The 16,377-nt window shown below is 43.4% G+C and overlaps 1 protein-coding gene across 4 annotated transcripts in view; it reads right to left on the bottom strand.

The window, feature by feature from the left end:
* The window catches only part of dync2h1 (dynein cytoplasmic 2 heavy chain 1), a 126,306-nt gene that overhangs the window by 70,107 nt on the left and 39,822 nt on the right, over positions 1 to 16,377 (bottom strand). For 3 of the 4 annotated variants that reach the window (XM_085795492.1, XM_085795491.1, XM_085795494.1), the window contains exons 52-66: positions 11,590 to 11,754; positions 10,372 to 10,496; positions 9,642 to 9,890; positions 9,258 to 9,366; positions 8,871 to 8,984; positions 8,222 to 8,364; positions 7,722 to 7,803; positions 7,087 to 7,250; positions 5,814 to 5,951; positions 3,622 to 3,735; positions 3,296 to 3,456; positions 1,752 to 1,875; positions 1,526 to 1,647; positions 1,270 to 1,356; positions 1,002 to 1,128 (exon numbers count right to left, since the gene is read on the bottom strand). In XM_085795492.1, the coding sequence (XP_085651618.1) occupies positions 1,002 to 1,128; positions 1,270 to 1,356; positions 1,526 to 1,647; positions 1,752 to 1,875; positions 3,296 to 3,456; positions 3,622 to 3,735; positions 5,814 to 5,951; positions 7,087 to 7,250; positions 7,722 to 7,803; positions 8,222 to 8,364; positions 8,871 to 8,984; positions 9,258 to 9,366; positions 9,642 to 9,890; positions 10,372 to 10,496; positions 11,590 to 11,754 (2,024 nt within the window). The remainder of the gene's footprint in view (positions 1 to 1,001; positions 1,129 to 1,269; positions 1,357 to 1,525; positions 1,648 to 1,751; positions 1,876 to 3,295; positions 3,457 to 3,621; positions 3,736 to 5,813; positions 5,952 to 7,086; positions 7,251 to 7,721; positions 7,804 to 8,221; positions 8,365 to 8,870; positions 8,985 to 9,257; positions 9,367 to 9,641; positions 9,891 to 10,371; positions 10,497 to 11,589; positions 11,755 to 16,377) is intronic. The other variant, XM_085795493.1, reaches the window with a different exon arrangement.

Raw genomic sequence — 16,377 nt, 5'->3', positions numbered from 1 at the left:
TTAACAATGCCTGTGTGAAAGCACTGAAATCTTCCTTTTCCATTTCTTTGTCTCTGAGCAGAGTTAGGGTTCTCAATGGGCAGACTGGCCAGTAACAACCCGACTGGACACGCTGGTTCGGTTAAAGAAAAAATGTTCGTGAGTCAGGCTGCGTCGGACCCGGGCTTCAACACCTGTGGGTCGGGTCAGGTTGGGTTGAGAACTCTAAGTGGAACATGGAGCTGGTTCAGAGATGCTGTTTTTAAGTAAAACAAAAGTTGACATGTTCTAAAAAAAAAAAAAGAAAAGAAAAGAAAAGAGATAAAACATTGCACGTCTTGCGATGTGATTATTGCACATGCGCGCATTGCGTTGGCTATGCTCAAACGATATATCGTGCAGCTGTACTGTCAAGCGCCCTGACCAAATTCTAAACTTCAACTCAAAACTTGTGTCTATTTCTACACTGCAGCAGTGAATTTGGTTCTTGGTCCTTCCCCTGAAACACTTAAACAGCTTAGAGGCATTAACATATAGAGAACTACAGCTTTTGCATTCTGTGCAGAACGAGTGTGTATGTGCATGCGAAGGCGTGTGTGTGTGAGAATATGGAGATACGTGAGTAGAGAGTAAACTGGCTCTTCGGTGCTAGCCTTGAGGGGGGCAATGAGTATGAGGGTGTGTATGTGAGTGTGTGTGTCAGGGAGAGATTGAGTGTTTTAATTAAGGTGCAGACAGATGCTGTAGAGAGGAGTAAAAACAGCCAGAAGGGACCCAAGACAGCAGGATTCATCCCCCCTGTCACACACTCACAGACACTCTCACACTCTCACACACACACACACACACACACACACACACACACACACACACACACACACACACACACACACACACACACACACACACACACACACACACACCTCCTGTTGCTCTTACATGGTAAATGAACTCCTTTCTGAGTAAATGTGTCTAACTTTGCACACCAGTACACACATCAACATACTCATACATCAAACTACCTGTGTGTTCCACCGTGTATGTTCTCCGTCCAGTTGTGATATAAGCTGCTGGGCAGCAGTGATCGTGTCCTGGGCTTTTGTCACCTCAGCCTCCAACTTAGCTGCCTCTGCAGTATGACACTGGAACCTGAAGAGAGAGTGACAAGGAGGAGAAGATATCAAGGAGAGACGAGAGCAACAGTCTACAGGGGTTTGGTGACGCTTGCAGCATGAAGATCAGAAGAATCAAATTCTGGAAGAATGGATGGAAGGTTTGGGGGACACATACTTCTCTTTGAGTTCGCTCACTTTGGCTCCAACAGAGTTCAGCTGGTCCTCCAGCCTGTTCTTCCTACTCTCTGTTTTTCTCATGTTTCTGAACACACAAAAAACACAGGACTTGTTTGGGTCCATGTTTACCACAGAGTGAAGCACAGAATAAAAAAACAAAAAGCAAACTTGAAAACTTGAAACCATGTCTAAGTGTGAGTCAGTCAAAACTTTGAGGTGTTTTCCAGTGTTATGTTTGTGTGGGTGTAGATTACTCCATTAGTCCGGCCTGCTCTCTCTCCAGTGGCTCTATCCTCTCTAGAACGTGGGAGTACTGGACGTTGGCTTTGACCCAGGCAGCCAGAGGAGCAGCAGCTGCACTTGCACGCTTAGCATTCTGACCATAGAAACAACAACCCCAACGGCATCATCAGAAAACAAAGCAGGTTAATAAAATTCACCACCCATCTAATTTTCATTCTGCTATCATGGCTAACTGACCTTGGGGTCGAAGGAGGCCTTGTTCCTGTTGAGCAGCTCCTCTACACTCTGGCGAATCTCTGGGGTGATGTTCCTGGCTTCAAATGTAGCTATATCCTCCCTCACACCACGCTTGGCCAGAAAGCTTAAAAAAAAAAGGGGTTAGAAAAAAAAAAGCAAGAGACATGATAGGACAAGGGTGAGTGACAAATAAAAACATACATAGAAAGCTGTGCATGTTTGAAGTTACATTTTATGGAAATTAAGTGATTAACAAAGAGATGAAAAGTGACCAAATTGTAATGAGGTTCCTCCAAGTGCATAAAACATCAGTGTCTGGCTTTCCACTATGTATGTAATATGTAGCTACATTGTTTATCCTTCCTTTTCCCTCTCAATCTACCACTCTGTCTCTCTCTCTTTTACGCGCACGCGCACGCTCACATGCACACGCACACACTCCCCATGGCTGAACAGATGAACGGTACTCAGAGCTAAGTTGGCTCACCCAATTAAAGCAGATATCATCGGCACGGCCGTTTCGGCTAATGCTGTGTTCAAGGCAGGCTTTTGAAACCGTAAGTTACAGCTTCAAGTCACAACTACGACTTGGTAGCGTTCCAGGTAACCCGTAGCTCGTGTTTTTACCGTCCTGTTGTCTGTGAAAGTTCCCTATAACGGCCACTCGTAACTTCCGACCCGTGAACTCGTACCAGATCGAACTGGTATGACTTCACAGGAAGGAAAAACACAAAGTACGAGTTTCCTTGAACGCACCATGAGTTAGCAGCCCCCGCCCTTGTCAGGCATCAATTGGTCCTCGTGCTACGTCACTACATTCACGCGCATCCCTTGGCTGCACACACAGCCCTTCATGCCGTTCTCTCCCCTCATTGGATAACACTTGTATCCCACAAGGAAAATTTTCTCCTCGGGTTACAGCAGAGCAGAGTGACGGAGAGACTCGTGTTTAGGCTGAAATACTTCATGTAAGTGATTGCTGACGGAAAATAGGACTATTTAGGACTTATATTAACAAAAAACATTCCACTGATATCTGCTTTAACATGAGTCATTAGCAGGGCAGAGTGTTTTTGTCTGTCTGATCCCCTCTAAAGATGCCCACAGTCAGATGAGTGACTTCTTTCAAAAGCGTATTTAAATGAACATAGACACAAAAGGCAATTGCAAAGACACACGCATGCAAATAGGTATTTTGACATGTTTATCATTTATACCACAACTTCTCCCACTTTCTCCCCAAAACACATTCATTTCTTTTGGGCTATGTGAATATTATTCGGTGGAAAAAACTCAGTGTTGGAATGAGACGACACATTAGAATATTCAGGCATCAGTACAGCTCAAACTTAAGCAGAAATTGGTGAGATGGGTGGTTTTTCAATTTAAACATATTTGACAGAACATGCTAATTCATCACACATCCTTCACCTCACCCCTCTCTTTGGTAACCCAACAAGGTAACTTTGGCTTCATTCATCTATCCATCTTTCTCTCTCACCCTTCTGATGTCTATCCCTTTACACATTTATTTTCACTCTCACCTCTTCATGCTGACCCAAGAGGTGTCGAAGATGCCCATCAGTCTCAGCACCCCCTCCAGGATGTCTCTGATGACATCAGGGGGCATGCGGAGGGAGCGGATCTCAGACAGAGCTTCAGGCTTGATGTTTCCCACTGCACGCTTTGCTTCATCTACCAAAGGCTAGAGGGGAGGAATGGTAAGCAGAGGGTGCGATGCAAAGGTAAGTGAGGAATAAGTACAGCTGGGATTGCGAGTATAGAAACTGTAGAGGGCAAATGTACATGTACTCTGTCTGTCTATTTCTAGAAACTGCCAACATCATATTACCTGCACAAGTCAACCTACCTGTACTTCTTTCAGCTCATCATCGATTTTGGCTTTTCTCTCTTCAATCTTGGACACTTCTTGAGCCATCTTCCCTTTTATCTTTTCCATCTCTGATTTCTGGTCACTGGCATTCTGGATAATTGAAATGATGCAATTGATGCCAGAATAACGGTGCTGGATTGAAACAATAGCCAAGTATATGATATATTCACTCCAACTTGCTATTCGCCAGGAAAACCTGATCCCTGACTTATATTACAACTTAAACCAAATAACCTGTTAAAACACAAATAAGCCTCTTGATAGTACTTCTTCTGAGATACTTCTCTGATTCTCCTTTGTGAAAAAGATAAAAGGTTTGTTTTAGGAATAGTCAGAGTAAGACACGGCTATTGATGATGAAAAGAGAGAGAGGATAAATGTTTCACAGCATCAGTTTCCCACACTTTATTTCCCTCACCTTCCTATCCAAAGAAACAATCCATGTTATCACATCCTCATCCAAAAGTAATCTCTTCATTGACTGTCTCCCCATCCCTCCAGTTAAGACCTGACCCTTTCCTATAAACTTCACTTTCTTTCTTTTTTGTCGCCAAATCAATTTTGACCTGATTCCACTACTTCCTCCTGTCCTGATGTTTCCATCTTCACTCAGCCCTCTATCATTCATCCACCTATTTTATTTCCACCCTTCATCTCTTTTGCCCCGGTCTTCCTCCTTTTATCCCTTCCTGCTGTCTCCATCTCTACGGGAGACATAGCTGGAACAGCCCAGAGGGATGAGTCTAGTCGTTAATTATCACTCTGCAAACTGACTCCACTGACAGTTTTTCCTTCTTTTGTTTCTTGTGTCTGTTGTTTCTCCTCTATACTGCTTTCCCCTCCACATCACTCAAAGAACAGATTCCCCACAGAGAGAAAGACAGAAAGATATCATAACTAATGAACAGAATTCAACTTCCTTTCTTCCTTCCATAAATCATTCCATCCATCCTCCACATGAGGCCAGCAGGGGGAATGAAAACTTGGGTACAAGGATAGACACTTGATGAGACGTCAAAGAACAAACAAATGCACATTCACACACATACACACACACACACTAAACAAAGGGTGCATCCACAGCATGGGTGGGGGGCACTGCCGTGGGAAATGCCGAAAAAGAGTTGATGACTGGAAGAGAAGCAAAGATAAGATGAGTTAAAGGGATAGTTCACCCTAGAATGATATTTCGCTCATTATCTACTCACCCTCATGTTGACTAAGGGCTGGAAGAATTTTCAGAGTCCACCGTCCCTTCTCTGAGTTACAGGGGGTCTTGGCGTAGCAGTGCATTTCAATGCAACGGTTGCAAAGGGACACCAGAGCTCTTCGTAAAAAAAACACACACAAAAAAACATCCAAATACCTCCATGATGCTCGTATGTAATATCCGTCTTGTGCTGAAGCCCCAAATTGCGTAATTGTCCGGAAAAAAATTAAATAAGTCTATATTTTAAGCTTGTTTGTAGCGGAAGCTTCTCGAAGCTCCTCTTCCTGGTCCGTCCAAATCTCGCGTGATTTGCGCCGGCGTCAGTGCGGTTACTGCGAATCACGCGAGATTTGGACGGACCAGGAAGAGGAGCTTCGAGAAGCTTCTGCTACAAACAAGCTTAAAATATAGACTTTTTTTTTTTTTTCGGGACAATTACGCAATTTGGGGCTTCAGCACAAGACGGACATTACATACGAGCATCATGGAGGTATTTGGATGTTTTTTTTGTGTGTGTTTTTTTTACGAAGAGCTCTGGTGTCCCTTTGCAACCGTTGCATTGAAATGCACTGCTACGCCAAGACCCCCTGTAACTCAGAGAAGGGACGGTGGACTCTGAAAATTCTTCCAGCCCTTAGTCAACATGAGGGTGAGTAGATAATGAGCGAAATATCATTCTAGGGTGAACTATCCCTTTAAGAGAGACGGGAAGGGAAGGGAAGGGAAGGGAAGAGAAGAGAAGAGAAGAGAAGAGAAGAGAAGAGAAGAGAAGAGAAGAGAAGAGAAGAGAAGAGAAGAGAAGAGAAGAGAAGAGAAGAGGCACAGTGAGAGTTGAGAGAGGGGTAGATGTATCTTGGAGGAGACATGAAACCCTGGAGGATTACTGTCCTGCCGACCCACTGAGTGTCAGAGTTACACACGGTGACAAACAAAGAGTGACAAACGTAGACACACACACCTGCATGGAGGTGGTGATTTCCCGTAAGGCAGAATCTGCCTCCTGTTGTTTAGTCTTCAGCAGAGCACTCTGCTCTGCAGCCCGCCTCTTCAACTCATCCACCAGCGCCTTAGCTTCATTCAGTTTAGACACACCTGCCTGCAGACACAAGGCAATCATACAATGTCAGAGATACAAACTAAGACTCTAATATATGACAAAAAATTGAAAAACAAAATAAAACAAAAAATTAATAGTGCCGTCACTACTGAAGACAAGCGCCAGTTCAAAGTACAGTACACACTGCACCTGAAACAGACAATGCTTTTTAATCAATTCAAATAAACATTCTTGCGTGTATAGAAATGAGTTCCCAGTTTATGTTGCCCAACATTGTGGTAGCACATTTATAGAATACAAAATATACACATGTTTTTATCTGCTACAATATGGAGTTTCTCAACCTGCGAGTACTAGAATACTAACTTCTAATTATTCTCAGCTCATCCCTATGTGTTAAACAACAAAGTTATAATATTATTTTTACCTACAGTACATGAAAAACATTTAAAGGTCCTTTGCGTGACATTCAAAAATAGATTGTTACTAATGAAACGGGTGGTTGCTAAGAGAACAGTGGTCAGCATCCTGTTGCTCAGGCACTTGGTCGTGCTTTGGAGGAAGGCGCATACTGATTGTGACATACAATAACTGAACATGATTAGGCATATTATGCATTCATAGAGCATAACATCATCATATGCTTGCTAGATAGCACAATATAGGCTAGTGACGTCGTACAAATCCATTCTTCTTGCATGACACCTTGACTGCATTTATATGATATGTCAGCATAGTCATCTTATCAAAAACTAATGTAAGCAGATGAGGAGTGGGATGAATAATATCAGACTGGAGATAATGCTTGTGAAATCTACAAGTGAAGTTTTGTATTCTGCTGAGAACCAGTTGTTTGCAGACTCCATTTCAATGCTAATGTTGGCACTGCAGAGAAGCAAGAAAGAGGTGTCGAGGCAAAACTTGCGAGCAAGCATAAAAATCCTTTACATAGAAATCAATCCACAGGCAAGCCATACGCAACTGGGAAGGTCAGGTAAGGTCTCACTTCTCTCAAGCTATGTTTCAAAAGGCTTCACACATTGGCAATAAAGAAGCAATTAGATTAAATTGCTTCACATTATTACATGTAGTAACAAAAATTGATATTCATCCAGTAATAGTAGCGCTTCTTGGTGAATGTGTACCATGTGATACAGATGATACAGTATGTTACCTGCAGGTGCTGTTGTCTCGTTGTGAGCTGGCTTTGCTTCCGGCTGTAGATCGCAGTGTAAACATGCAGAAAGGCCATGTACTGGCTGGGGGTTGCACCATGTTCTCTACATGACTCATGGACCATAAGGAACAAACGGCACAGCTCTCCCTGCCCAGACCCTGCTGGGAGATGAAGAAGTTGGTGAGGAGAGACCGGTAAATAAGCTCATGCATTATATCATAGTTACCTAGGTGCAGTAAAATGTTGTGTTTCAAAAGGTAAAAAACCTGCTAGAAATGTGCTTGCCATAAACAGAGGCAACCATGAATGAGTTTGCTTCAGTTTCATGTGATTGTCACTGTCAGCCTGTTAGAAAAACATTTTACTGACCCGAGCCCAGACGCAGCCCCCCTCCCCTTCCCCCAAAAAACTCATCAGATCTGAACGATTTACACAAGTCACCTAATTGGTTACGAAAAAAGAGAGTTGCGCTTTTCGGCGCGCTGTTTGCATCCCTGCATTACATACACAAACGTAATTTTAAATACTAATTCAAATGATCTGTTGCCATTTATATAATTGGTAGATATTTGAGGATGAGTCCATAATATCTTAAAAATTGTAATAGCATCTGGTTGTGCATGTGCTCTTACCTGTGTTTTTTCCCTTGATAGCATCTTCCCTTTCATTTTCCTCTCCTCTGCCTTCTGTCTTTGCCAGCAGCAGCTCAGGAATCTGACAAGGTACAGGTTTGCACTTTGCACACACCATTTATAAAATTTTGATAGAAGGCATTGATGCGTGTATTAAAAAGCTTTCCTCCCTTGTCTGCTTCTTAAAATTAATAGATGGCTGGTGTTCAATTTTAAAATTTGTGAAACCACAGGTAAATGTACTTTTTAAGTCTTGCATTGATAGCATCAATATTAGATTTGGCGCCCATGGATATGACATAAAAGCATTCCAGAAACGTTATCAAAGGCTCTACTGCACAAGTTTGTCTTCTCAATGTTTCTCTGATATATTAACCTTCATGCTCTCAACACAAACTGCTGAGTTCATTTCTCTTACTGTAAATGCTGGTGTGACTGAGCTGATTTAATATCTTTTTTCGGTCTTATCTTGTCCCCCCCACTTGTTGCCCTTCTCTAACCTTCTTCATGCTGCTTTCGGTCCATCCTTCCATCCACTGGACAGAACACTTGCGGTAGAAAGCAGGGTTGCTCTCACAGTTGATGGCGAAGTTGGAGTTGGAGCAGTCCATGATCAGAACAATATGAAGGTTCTGCTGGATTCCTAAGGGGTGTGTGACACAGAAAGGTTTGGAAACAAAAACTATGGCAGAGTTCACAAAATGTAGCTTGAGACAGCAAATGAGGAGGAAACAGGGATGGCCCAGGACATTGTGAAGACACGTATTACTTGTTGTATCACAGACACTGTCCATATTAGCTAGTTTTTCATTGACAGAGCTACATTGTGAGGGTGAGCAGGGAGCTCTTGAGTGGGTTTACTTTGACAATAATAGAGCTATTGATTTGATTCTCCAGCAGCAACCTCAGTGACACTGCATCACTTTTGCAGCACACACAGCTCTGCACAGCAGTGGGGCAGAAGAATGGAGTCGGACACAATCATAGAACAGAAGAGAGCAGTTTGACCAATGACTGGATAGCAATGACACAGTAGAGAACTATCGTGAGAAGAAGACTGGAGCACCACACATACAAAGTAGGAAACAGACCAAAATAATGAGTAAAGGCTGAGGGTTAGAGAGCTGTTCATAAATATACAGTACTGACTGTAGGAAAAGTAGTTGTAGAGTGGTCCAGTGAATCCATCCTGGGAAGCTAAATCTTTGAGGGGGGAGAGAAGAGGCTCCAGTTCCTCTGGGGAGTACAGACCAGGAACTTCACCTGAAATGTAACACACAAAAATATGTCTCTTTAACCACTAGCTGGTTAGATGGTAGATTGGTGGGCAACATTGTTATTGTACTTATGGCTATTCTGTTGCACAGCCCACATTTAAATGAATATCAAGTAGACACCGATACAGGAGCTGCTACCTATTCCAAATTCTAATCTTAACACTAAAATGAAAATGTAACCCTTGAGGCACTAATTATTAAATCATCACTTATAAAAATTGAAATATGAGAAAACACACACAAAAAACACAATACACACCCGATGAAAGCAGGCTGTTGACCATCTCTAAAAAAGCTGGGTGGACAAACTGATAGTCCTCCAAAAGCAGAACCACCTGTTGGCCCTCCATACCTGCCATCTGCATCACCTTCACAAACAGTATAAACACATACACTACATTATATATTTATGTGTATTTGTATCAATGTGTAATTATTACACATTGATACAAACACACATAAATATATAGGTTTGATATGAATATATAGTATATATAAAACACCAAATTTCCTTTTTAAATCTAAAAGAACACGTTTCATAGACTGTTAAGGGGTATACAATTAAATTGCTAAAATGCACAATGCTAGTGATTAGCTTGGAACAATGTGAAATAACTGAGCCAATAAAATCTTCCACAATCACCGTTTTGAGATCATTGCTGAAATGCTTAAGAGTGTAACCACGGGAGATTTTGGGTGTGAACAATGTATATCCATGCATGTGTGACACAAGGGATGTAGCTGTGTGTCGGCCCACTCCACTCCGGCCTGCCAGAAGCAGAGAGCCACTAGGTTGGCTCAGGACTCGATCCACCCTGGACACAAAATCGCACACTTCCCTGAACAGGAGGAGGTCCAGCTCCCTGTTATCACGACTGTACAGCACTACTCCCTGCAGGGGAAAACGGGAGGAACATAGACACATGAGGAGGTGCACCACAGACGTTCTGAGAAATACAATGTATGAAAATAACAGGAGTAAAAAGAAACACAATCATCTGAATTAGATAAGAAGGCAGCAGCAGAAGAAGACCTATTCAGATCTTTAACTTACACAGTTGCAACACCAAAATGTGATGAAAAATAAATAAATTCAAAATAGTACTAATTATATGTTTTGTCAGCAAAGACAAAAGAATTTCGATTTGCAAAATAATATATTGAAGATTGTTATCATTGTAATTATTATGTGGATATGTGTTGTATTAATAAAGAATTAGCATGTAAGTAACACTGGAGTTGTGTGAGAAAAATCCTGGAAATGGAAAGTAGTGCATATATATATGTTTTAAATAGTACATTTACATATGTCTATGTAGATACTTAATACTTCAAGCCTGAATATAAACCAGACAGCGGTTCTCACTGTGTACCTTCTGTATCACTTGTTTTAGGTCAGCAGAATCCAGACGTCCCAGTTGTTTACCATGAGGTGGTAGAGACTGGCCTGGAGCTATTACAGCCGCTTCAGAAGCTCCCCATGTCACATAGAAACCATCTGCACACAGGGAAAAAATCATGGGCTGTTAGTTACACAACTGCATATGCTCCCATCCCATCATATGACATCCAGCAGCAGCTTTCAGTAGAAGTGAGAGAAAAGACACAAAAATCTAATGCTAAGGCAGAGCTGCCAGAAAAATGACCTGATGGAAAAGAACTGAAATAAATCGTGTGTCTGGATGTTAAACCCTACAACAGGCATTCTGAATTGTTTTCAAATCCCACGGCTAACATGCCAAATATTACAGCAGGTAGGTGCTTGTTTTAGTGACAGACTGCATGTCTGGCCAGTTTGGTTACTAAGGTTACAAAGTATCAGTCTTCAGTCAGTCTGATGCCTTCTCACATACTAGATCTGAGTGCAGCTTGTTGTGTTTATATAAAAGAAGGCTTGTCAATGCCAAGAGGTTATTCAAGACAGGTGTGACAAGGATGTTAAAACAAGCTATCACAGCTTGAAGGTGATGTCTTGAGCAGGGCTGCCAGCACTGTAAGCTTTTGTTGAGCAGTTTCAAGGGCTTGGGTTATGTTGTATTGAGAAGACTGATTATGGCTTAGTGCCAGTATTTGCCAAGTATTTCTAATGCTGCTGTGCAGGGCATTGCCCAATATGTACTACGTGAGGACAAGAGGTTTTGAAGTGAACTTTAACTTTAATTTCTCCTTGGATATTGAGGGAACCTCCTGTACAGTGTCCACAATATGAAAAATCGATCTGATACGACTTGTTCATATTCACTACACACTTGGAGTCTTGTCAGCTTCAACCGAGATTTTAAACATTTGAAAGAATTCAAATGACATTAAAGGACAGGGTTTGGAGTAGTCCAACCAGTTGAAAAAAGGGAAACAATTGATCAAAGTTTATGCTAGATTAGAATAAGCAAATAGACAACATCTGAGGAGAAACTTCCATAAATATAGGTCCAAAATACGTCATCAATTACTCTTTTCATTTGGACGTAAGTGAGTGACAAAGGTCAGCAAGGGGCGACATAAATTGCACTGAGCAGTAAATCTATGATGGAATCCTGTTGTGTAGGATTTTAATGAAGGCCTATGACAGTGAGAGCAGACTGATGTCATACCAGTCATGTTGTCTAAGGCATCAGAGCCCCAGTCTCCCCGTATGATGGAGGAGAGGATGTTATCAAAGGTGTGAAGGTCTTTGGAGGAAACTAGCCGGTCTCTGAACAGCCTCCTGGCCTCATGCGCTACCACCTCCAACACGCTGTCTGTCACATTAGATTGTGCTAAAAATGAATAAATGAGAAACACACACACATTTGGATTAAGGTCAATATAGGTCATATACTCACATTTACTTGCATGATGAGATCTTTTGATTTTGATTGAAATTTGTTTTTGATTAGAACCTTGACATATTATTCAGCATAAAGACCAACTACAACTTGCTACATGGCAAATTTCAGTGAGTCATCTGAAATCTACAAAGGGGATTTTTTTCTCATTTACAGTATAACACATCAAATTAGCATTTTGTTGTTTGAAAAAGGAGACACAAGCACAGTGTTTACTCTATGACTCAACCTTGGTTGGGAGGCTGTTTTGGTTTGGATCAGGCATGACAAAGGCACCTCCCAGGGTAGAAATAAGTTTACCAAAATTCCCCAAAGAAGCAGCAAAGTGCTGCAAGCTAAAAACAGGACAAGCCTGAATCACGGTCTCATAGGCTGTTGGCTTCAACAGCATCTGTCACATTACTGACACAGCTGAAGAAGAAAATCAAACAGAGACACAGATGACACTCTGGGGCTTTTCTTGTATATTAGATTTGAAAAACCCACAGGAAAATAAAACACCTAAAGTGCCGAATTGTCATGCTAAACATTCTCTATGCCTATGGTTTTTAAATGATTCCCCTGCCCATACACCATGTTAGTGGGTCTTTTTCCAACTTAGTTCAGTGTTTCATGGGAATCGCCTTGCCGTGACCAACTACAGAATCTCCAATGACACAACGTCTGTCATTGACAGACAGGTTGAGATGTGCTGGGGCAAGCCCCCTCATATTAGCACAGCCAACCAGCCCCTCTCAAATCATTCATCTTTCTTCCTGTGAAGAAGCTAAACAAAGCTCCCTCGGCTTATCTAGACTAGCTAGCCTGGATACCTGCTTAACAGTTCATAGACAACCCATTAAGGGCCATGTCGCTGAACACGGTTCCAGCGTCAGTCTGGATTTGCAGAGTAAGCACTTCACAACTTTCCATTACACATGGTTTCTCAGAGCAGTGTCTGCATCACAGCGAGCTGCTCATTCAGCTACCCAGTAAGGTTTCCAGAGTAGCCGACAACTGTGTGATTTTACCCTCTGGCTACAAATCAAGACGACCCGTTCACCTGGCAACACCGTGTTAGCTTACTTGTGTAGTCAACAACTGTGGCACATTAAATCCTCTGGCTAACTCGTTACGGTGAGTCATTCAGGGTTCAGTAAGCACCGATTTGTTAGCTCAATTGAGTATCAGGAGTTTTACTAACGTGTCATGACGAGCGAACTTTTACGGTACACGGTTAGCTCTGGCTAAACCCCTGCATAGCCAATAACCAACAGGCTAATGCGTTACGGCATGCCTTATATGGCTGTATATTCACACCACTCTCTTCCTTTCCAGCCACCCCCCACCCCCCAAAGGGTCAGGACCGAAGGCTGAAGAGGCTGCACCACGCATGGGCGGGGCTTCCATCTTGGGCAGGAGCCCTCATGGAGTCTGCATGGGCCTTTAGCATACCCAAGCATCACTGGCCAAACCCAGTCATGAACCCACTGTGCATTGATGCCAATAATCAGGACCCATGCCTGACATGAGCCAAGACAAAAGCATCAACCAGCACCCATCAGCCGCCAGCGACTGCAAGCTGGGCTGACATGATGGATGATAAGTCCCCGGACATGCTTCCATATATTCAAGGAGCTCTTGGAAGGGAATCTGTCCACTCTGACCTACTCAATGTGGACGAGATGAAGGAAGAGAAGGACGACTCCACCATTCCTGTCCAACAATCCAGACCCCCTAGCTTGTCTGATACTTCTCCACCAGTGGACAGTAATTTATACGAGGTCTGCAAACGGGCTGCAGCAAAATTGGGAGTACAGTGACCAGCAGCTCAGGACACTGAGGGGACTTGTATGATGGCAAAAGGCTCCCACCAGCTAAACCACCATCAAAACAACTCCTACTAGCAGTGCCTGCTTGCATGAGGTAAATGAGCCAGTATTGGTCAACATTTAAGAGTTAGGCTCACACCAAGGGCTACTCAAGCTGGAGATCCACGGGATGGGTTAACTGGGGCTGGCTGAAACCCCAGTAGTGGAGCCTTCAGTGGCTGTCGGCATACTAGGAAGAGATCCTGGAGGAGATGGGTTGAAAGCTGTACTCCGGGTCACCTAGGCCAGCTCTCTGGGATGAGATTTGTGTTGTTAACGACCTCATCCTATGGTCCTCACGTGGTGCAGTACAAGGATGCGGTCGAGAGGACCTTGTGGCTAAACCTCTCAGTCTAGAGCGACGGCCAGGAGGCAGTGGTGATGGACGCACCATACGAACCCTTTTGGTCCAGTGCTGGAGAAGATGCAGGACACCAGATGCAGGAAGGTTAAGCCTTTGATCTCTGCCTTCACCGAAAACACAGAGGAAGGCAGCGGGCCAACAGACTAACCAGCAGCCTCAGCAGAACCCAAAGCCATGGGGCAAACACTCCTTCACAGCATTGGCAGTGGGAAACCGCCCCTCGCACCCTTGGGGTCAGAAGAAGAAGCAGGCAACCTGACACCTCCAGCTTCTCCCTCTTCCCCTCCCATGAAGAAAAGAAGGAACATGTGTGTAAAACAAAGACCTGGAGTTCATGGTTCAGAGACTCTGGCAATTTCTTCAGGTACAAAAGGTAACATAGTGTCACCAAGGTCTCCCACCTCCCAGCAGAAATGAGGTTTGCACCCCTATAGCCAGGCTCAGAGCCAAGGGCAACCCAAGGTCTAAGAGTATCAGGCCATCCGGTTCAAGCTGTCATTAGCTCCCAGGGTGTTCAGTAAGTGTGTGGTGGCAGCACCGTCTCCGTTAAGGCACAGCGGCATCAAAATTTTTTCGTACATAGACGATTATTTGATATGCTCCTGCTTGCCGGAGCAAGCAGTCCGTGATTCCGCTATGGTGATAAATCATCTCAGGTTCCATATGAACTGGGCAAAGAGCCCACTCAGAATATTTGGGTCTGAACATAAACTCTTTCCTTTATCACAGCACGCTATCAGAGGGGAGATTAATATCCCTAAAACAGTGTCTCTACCTCTTCGGGCTGGAGAAATTTGTGTCATTCAGACTATGCCTCCGCCTGCTCAGCCTCATGGCGTCAGTAATATACTGTATGTTGTACATCTGAAGGGTTCTGATGATGAGGGATTTTCAGCGTTGGGCCGCGGTGTAATAGCTTTCCGGCCGTGCCGGGACCGTCTGGGGTCCCGCTGGGTACTGTGTCAGTAACCATGACAACGGACGCCTCCCTGTCAGGATGGGGAGCGATCATGTTGGTCAGAGTGGTGAATGAGTGGAGCCTGGCTTGGTCCCATATAGAGCTTTGGGCAATGTTTCTCGCATTGAAACATTTCCTGCCTTTTCTCCAGGGTTGTAATGTCCTGGGGGGGGGGGGGGGGCAGTGATGACGGTGGCGACAACGACACAGCAGAACGCTGAACAATCCTGCATAGGAGCTGTCCATGGTTACTTAACCAAAAGTCTCTTGAAGTGTTAAACAAAGAGAACTATGGACTGTGGAAGTTTGAATAGCAAAAATACGTAAGTTATCTTGACGTGAACCATATGTTGCGGTATATATTAAAAAAAAAAAAAAAGGATAGTTGATTCGGTGGAAACCCGGCTTCACGGGCGGGGGCCTTGCGGGGGCTGCGGGGTTAGGGCACAGAGTAGTGGTGCAACAGATCACAGCTGATCCGTGATCGGCACACAAGTGGTCCGCGGATCTATCGATTTTTTAAAAAAAAGGTATGCGTGTAGTGTGGGGACACATGCGCACCGTGGCAGCCGAATGAACGGGCAATTGAAAAAACTCTGCTCGTATATTTGAAGCTGCAGCTTTACCTTGTGCACAGCAACAATTGTATGGGCAGAAATATGTGCCACCAGAAACTGAATTTGAATCATTCATATTTGAATTTGAATTGGTGAACTTGAATAATTGAATTGAAAATTTGAATTTGAATCACGTAATTTGAAATTGTATTGTTTAATTTGAATCATTGCATTGAAAAACTGTACCTGAATAGTATAATTTGAAATTGAAAGCCAATGAAATTTGATCCTCACTGAAAATACAACTCTCTAACCATTCAAATTCAGTTTTCAAAATTCAGATTCAAAATTTCAAAATTCAGATTCAAAATTTCAAAATTCAAATTCAAATTCAAATTCAGTTTTCAAAATTCAGTTTTACTGTGACAGACATCCGGGTACTTGAAGATGAAGGAAGAGCAATCGAGCTCAGATCTGAGCTCGTAGAGAGTGTAGCCGTGCTTAACTGGTGCCTCCACAGAAATCAGAGCCACGCTCCTCATACAGGAGCTGCTCCTGTCTTTGCTGCTGCAGCGGCGGCAACAATTCTCAGTCTAAACTCGGCTGAAAAAAGAAAATAGGAAGCCGTCTTCGCCGTGACCGGCAACTACGTTGTAACGGCGACATGTTTTGATATCAGCGTTAGCTGCTAACTAGCTGCTAATCTGATCCAGCTCCACTGGACTTTCAAAGTAAAGTTGACGCCAGCTGTAAATGAGTTAAATCGTTAAACAGCGGGGCGTTTATAGCCGATTTTAACCTGGTCGCGACCAGGTTACGAGCAAA

Source organism: Trachurus japonicus, chromosome 13, assembly GCF_045865225.1.
Source record: "Trachurus japonicus isolate A0001 chromosome 13, Traja_1.0".
NCBI lineage: Eukaryota > Metazoa > Chordata > Actinopteri > Carangiformes > Carangidae > Trachurus > Trachurus japonicus.
Note: the sequence above shows the minus strand (reverse complement) of the source record. Positions and strands in the feature narration are given on the sequence as shown.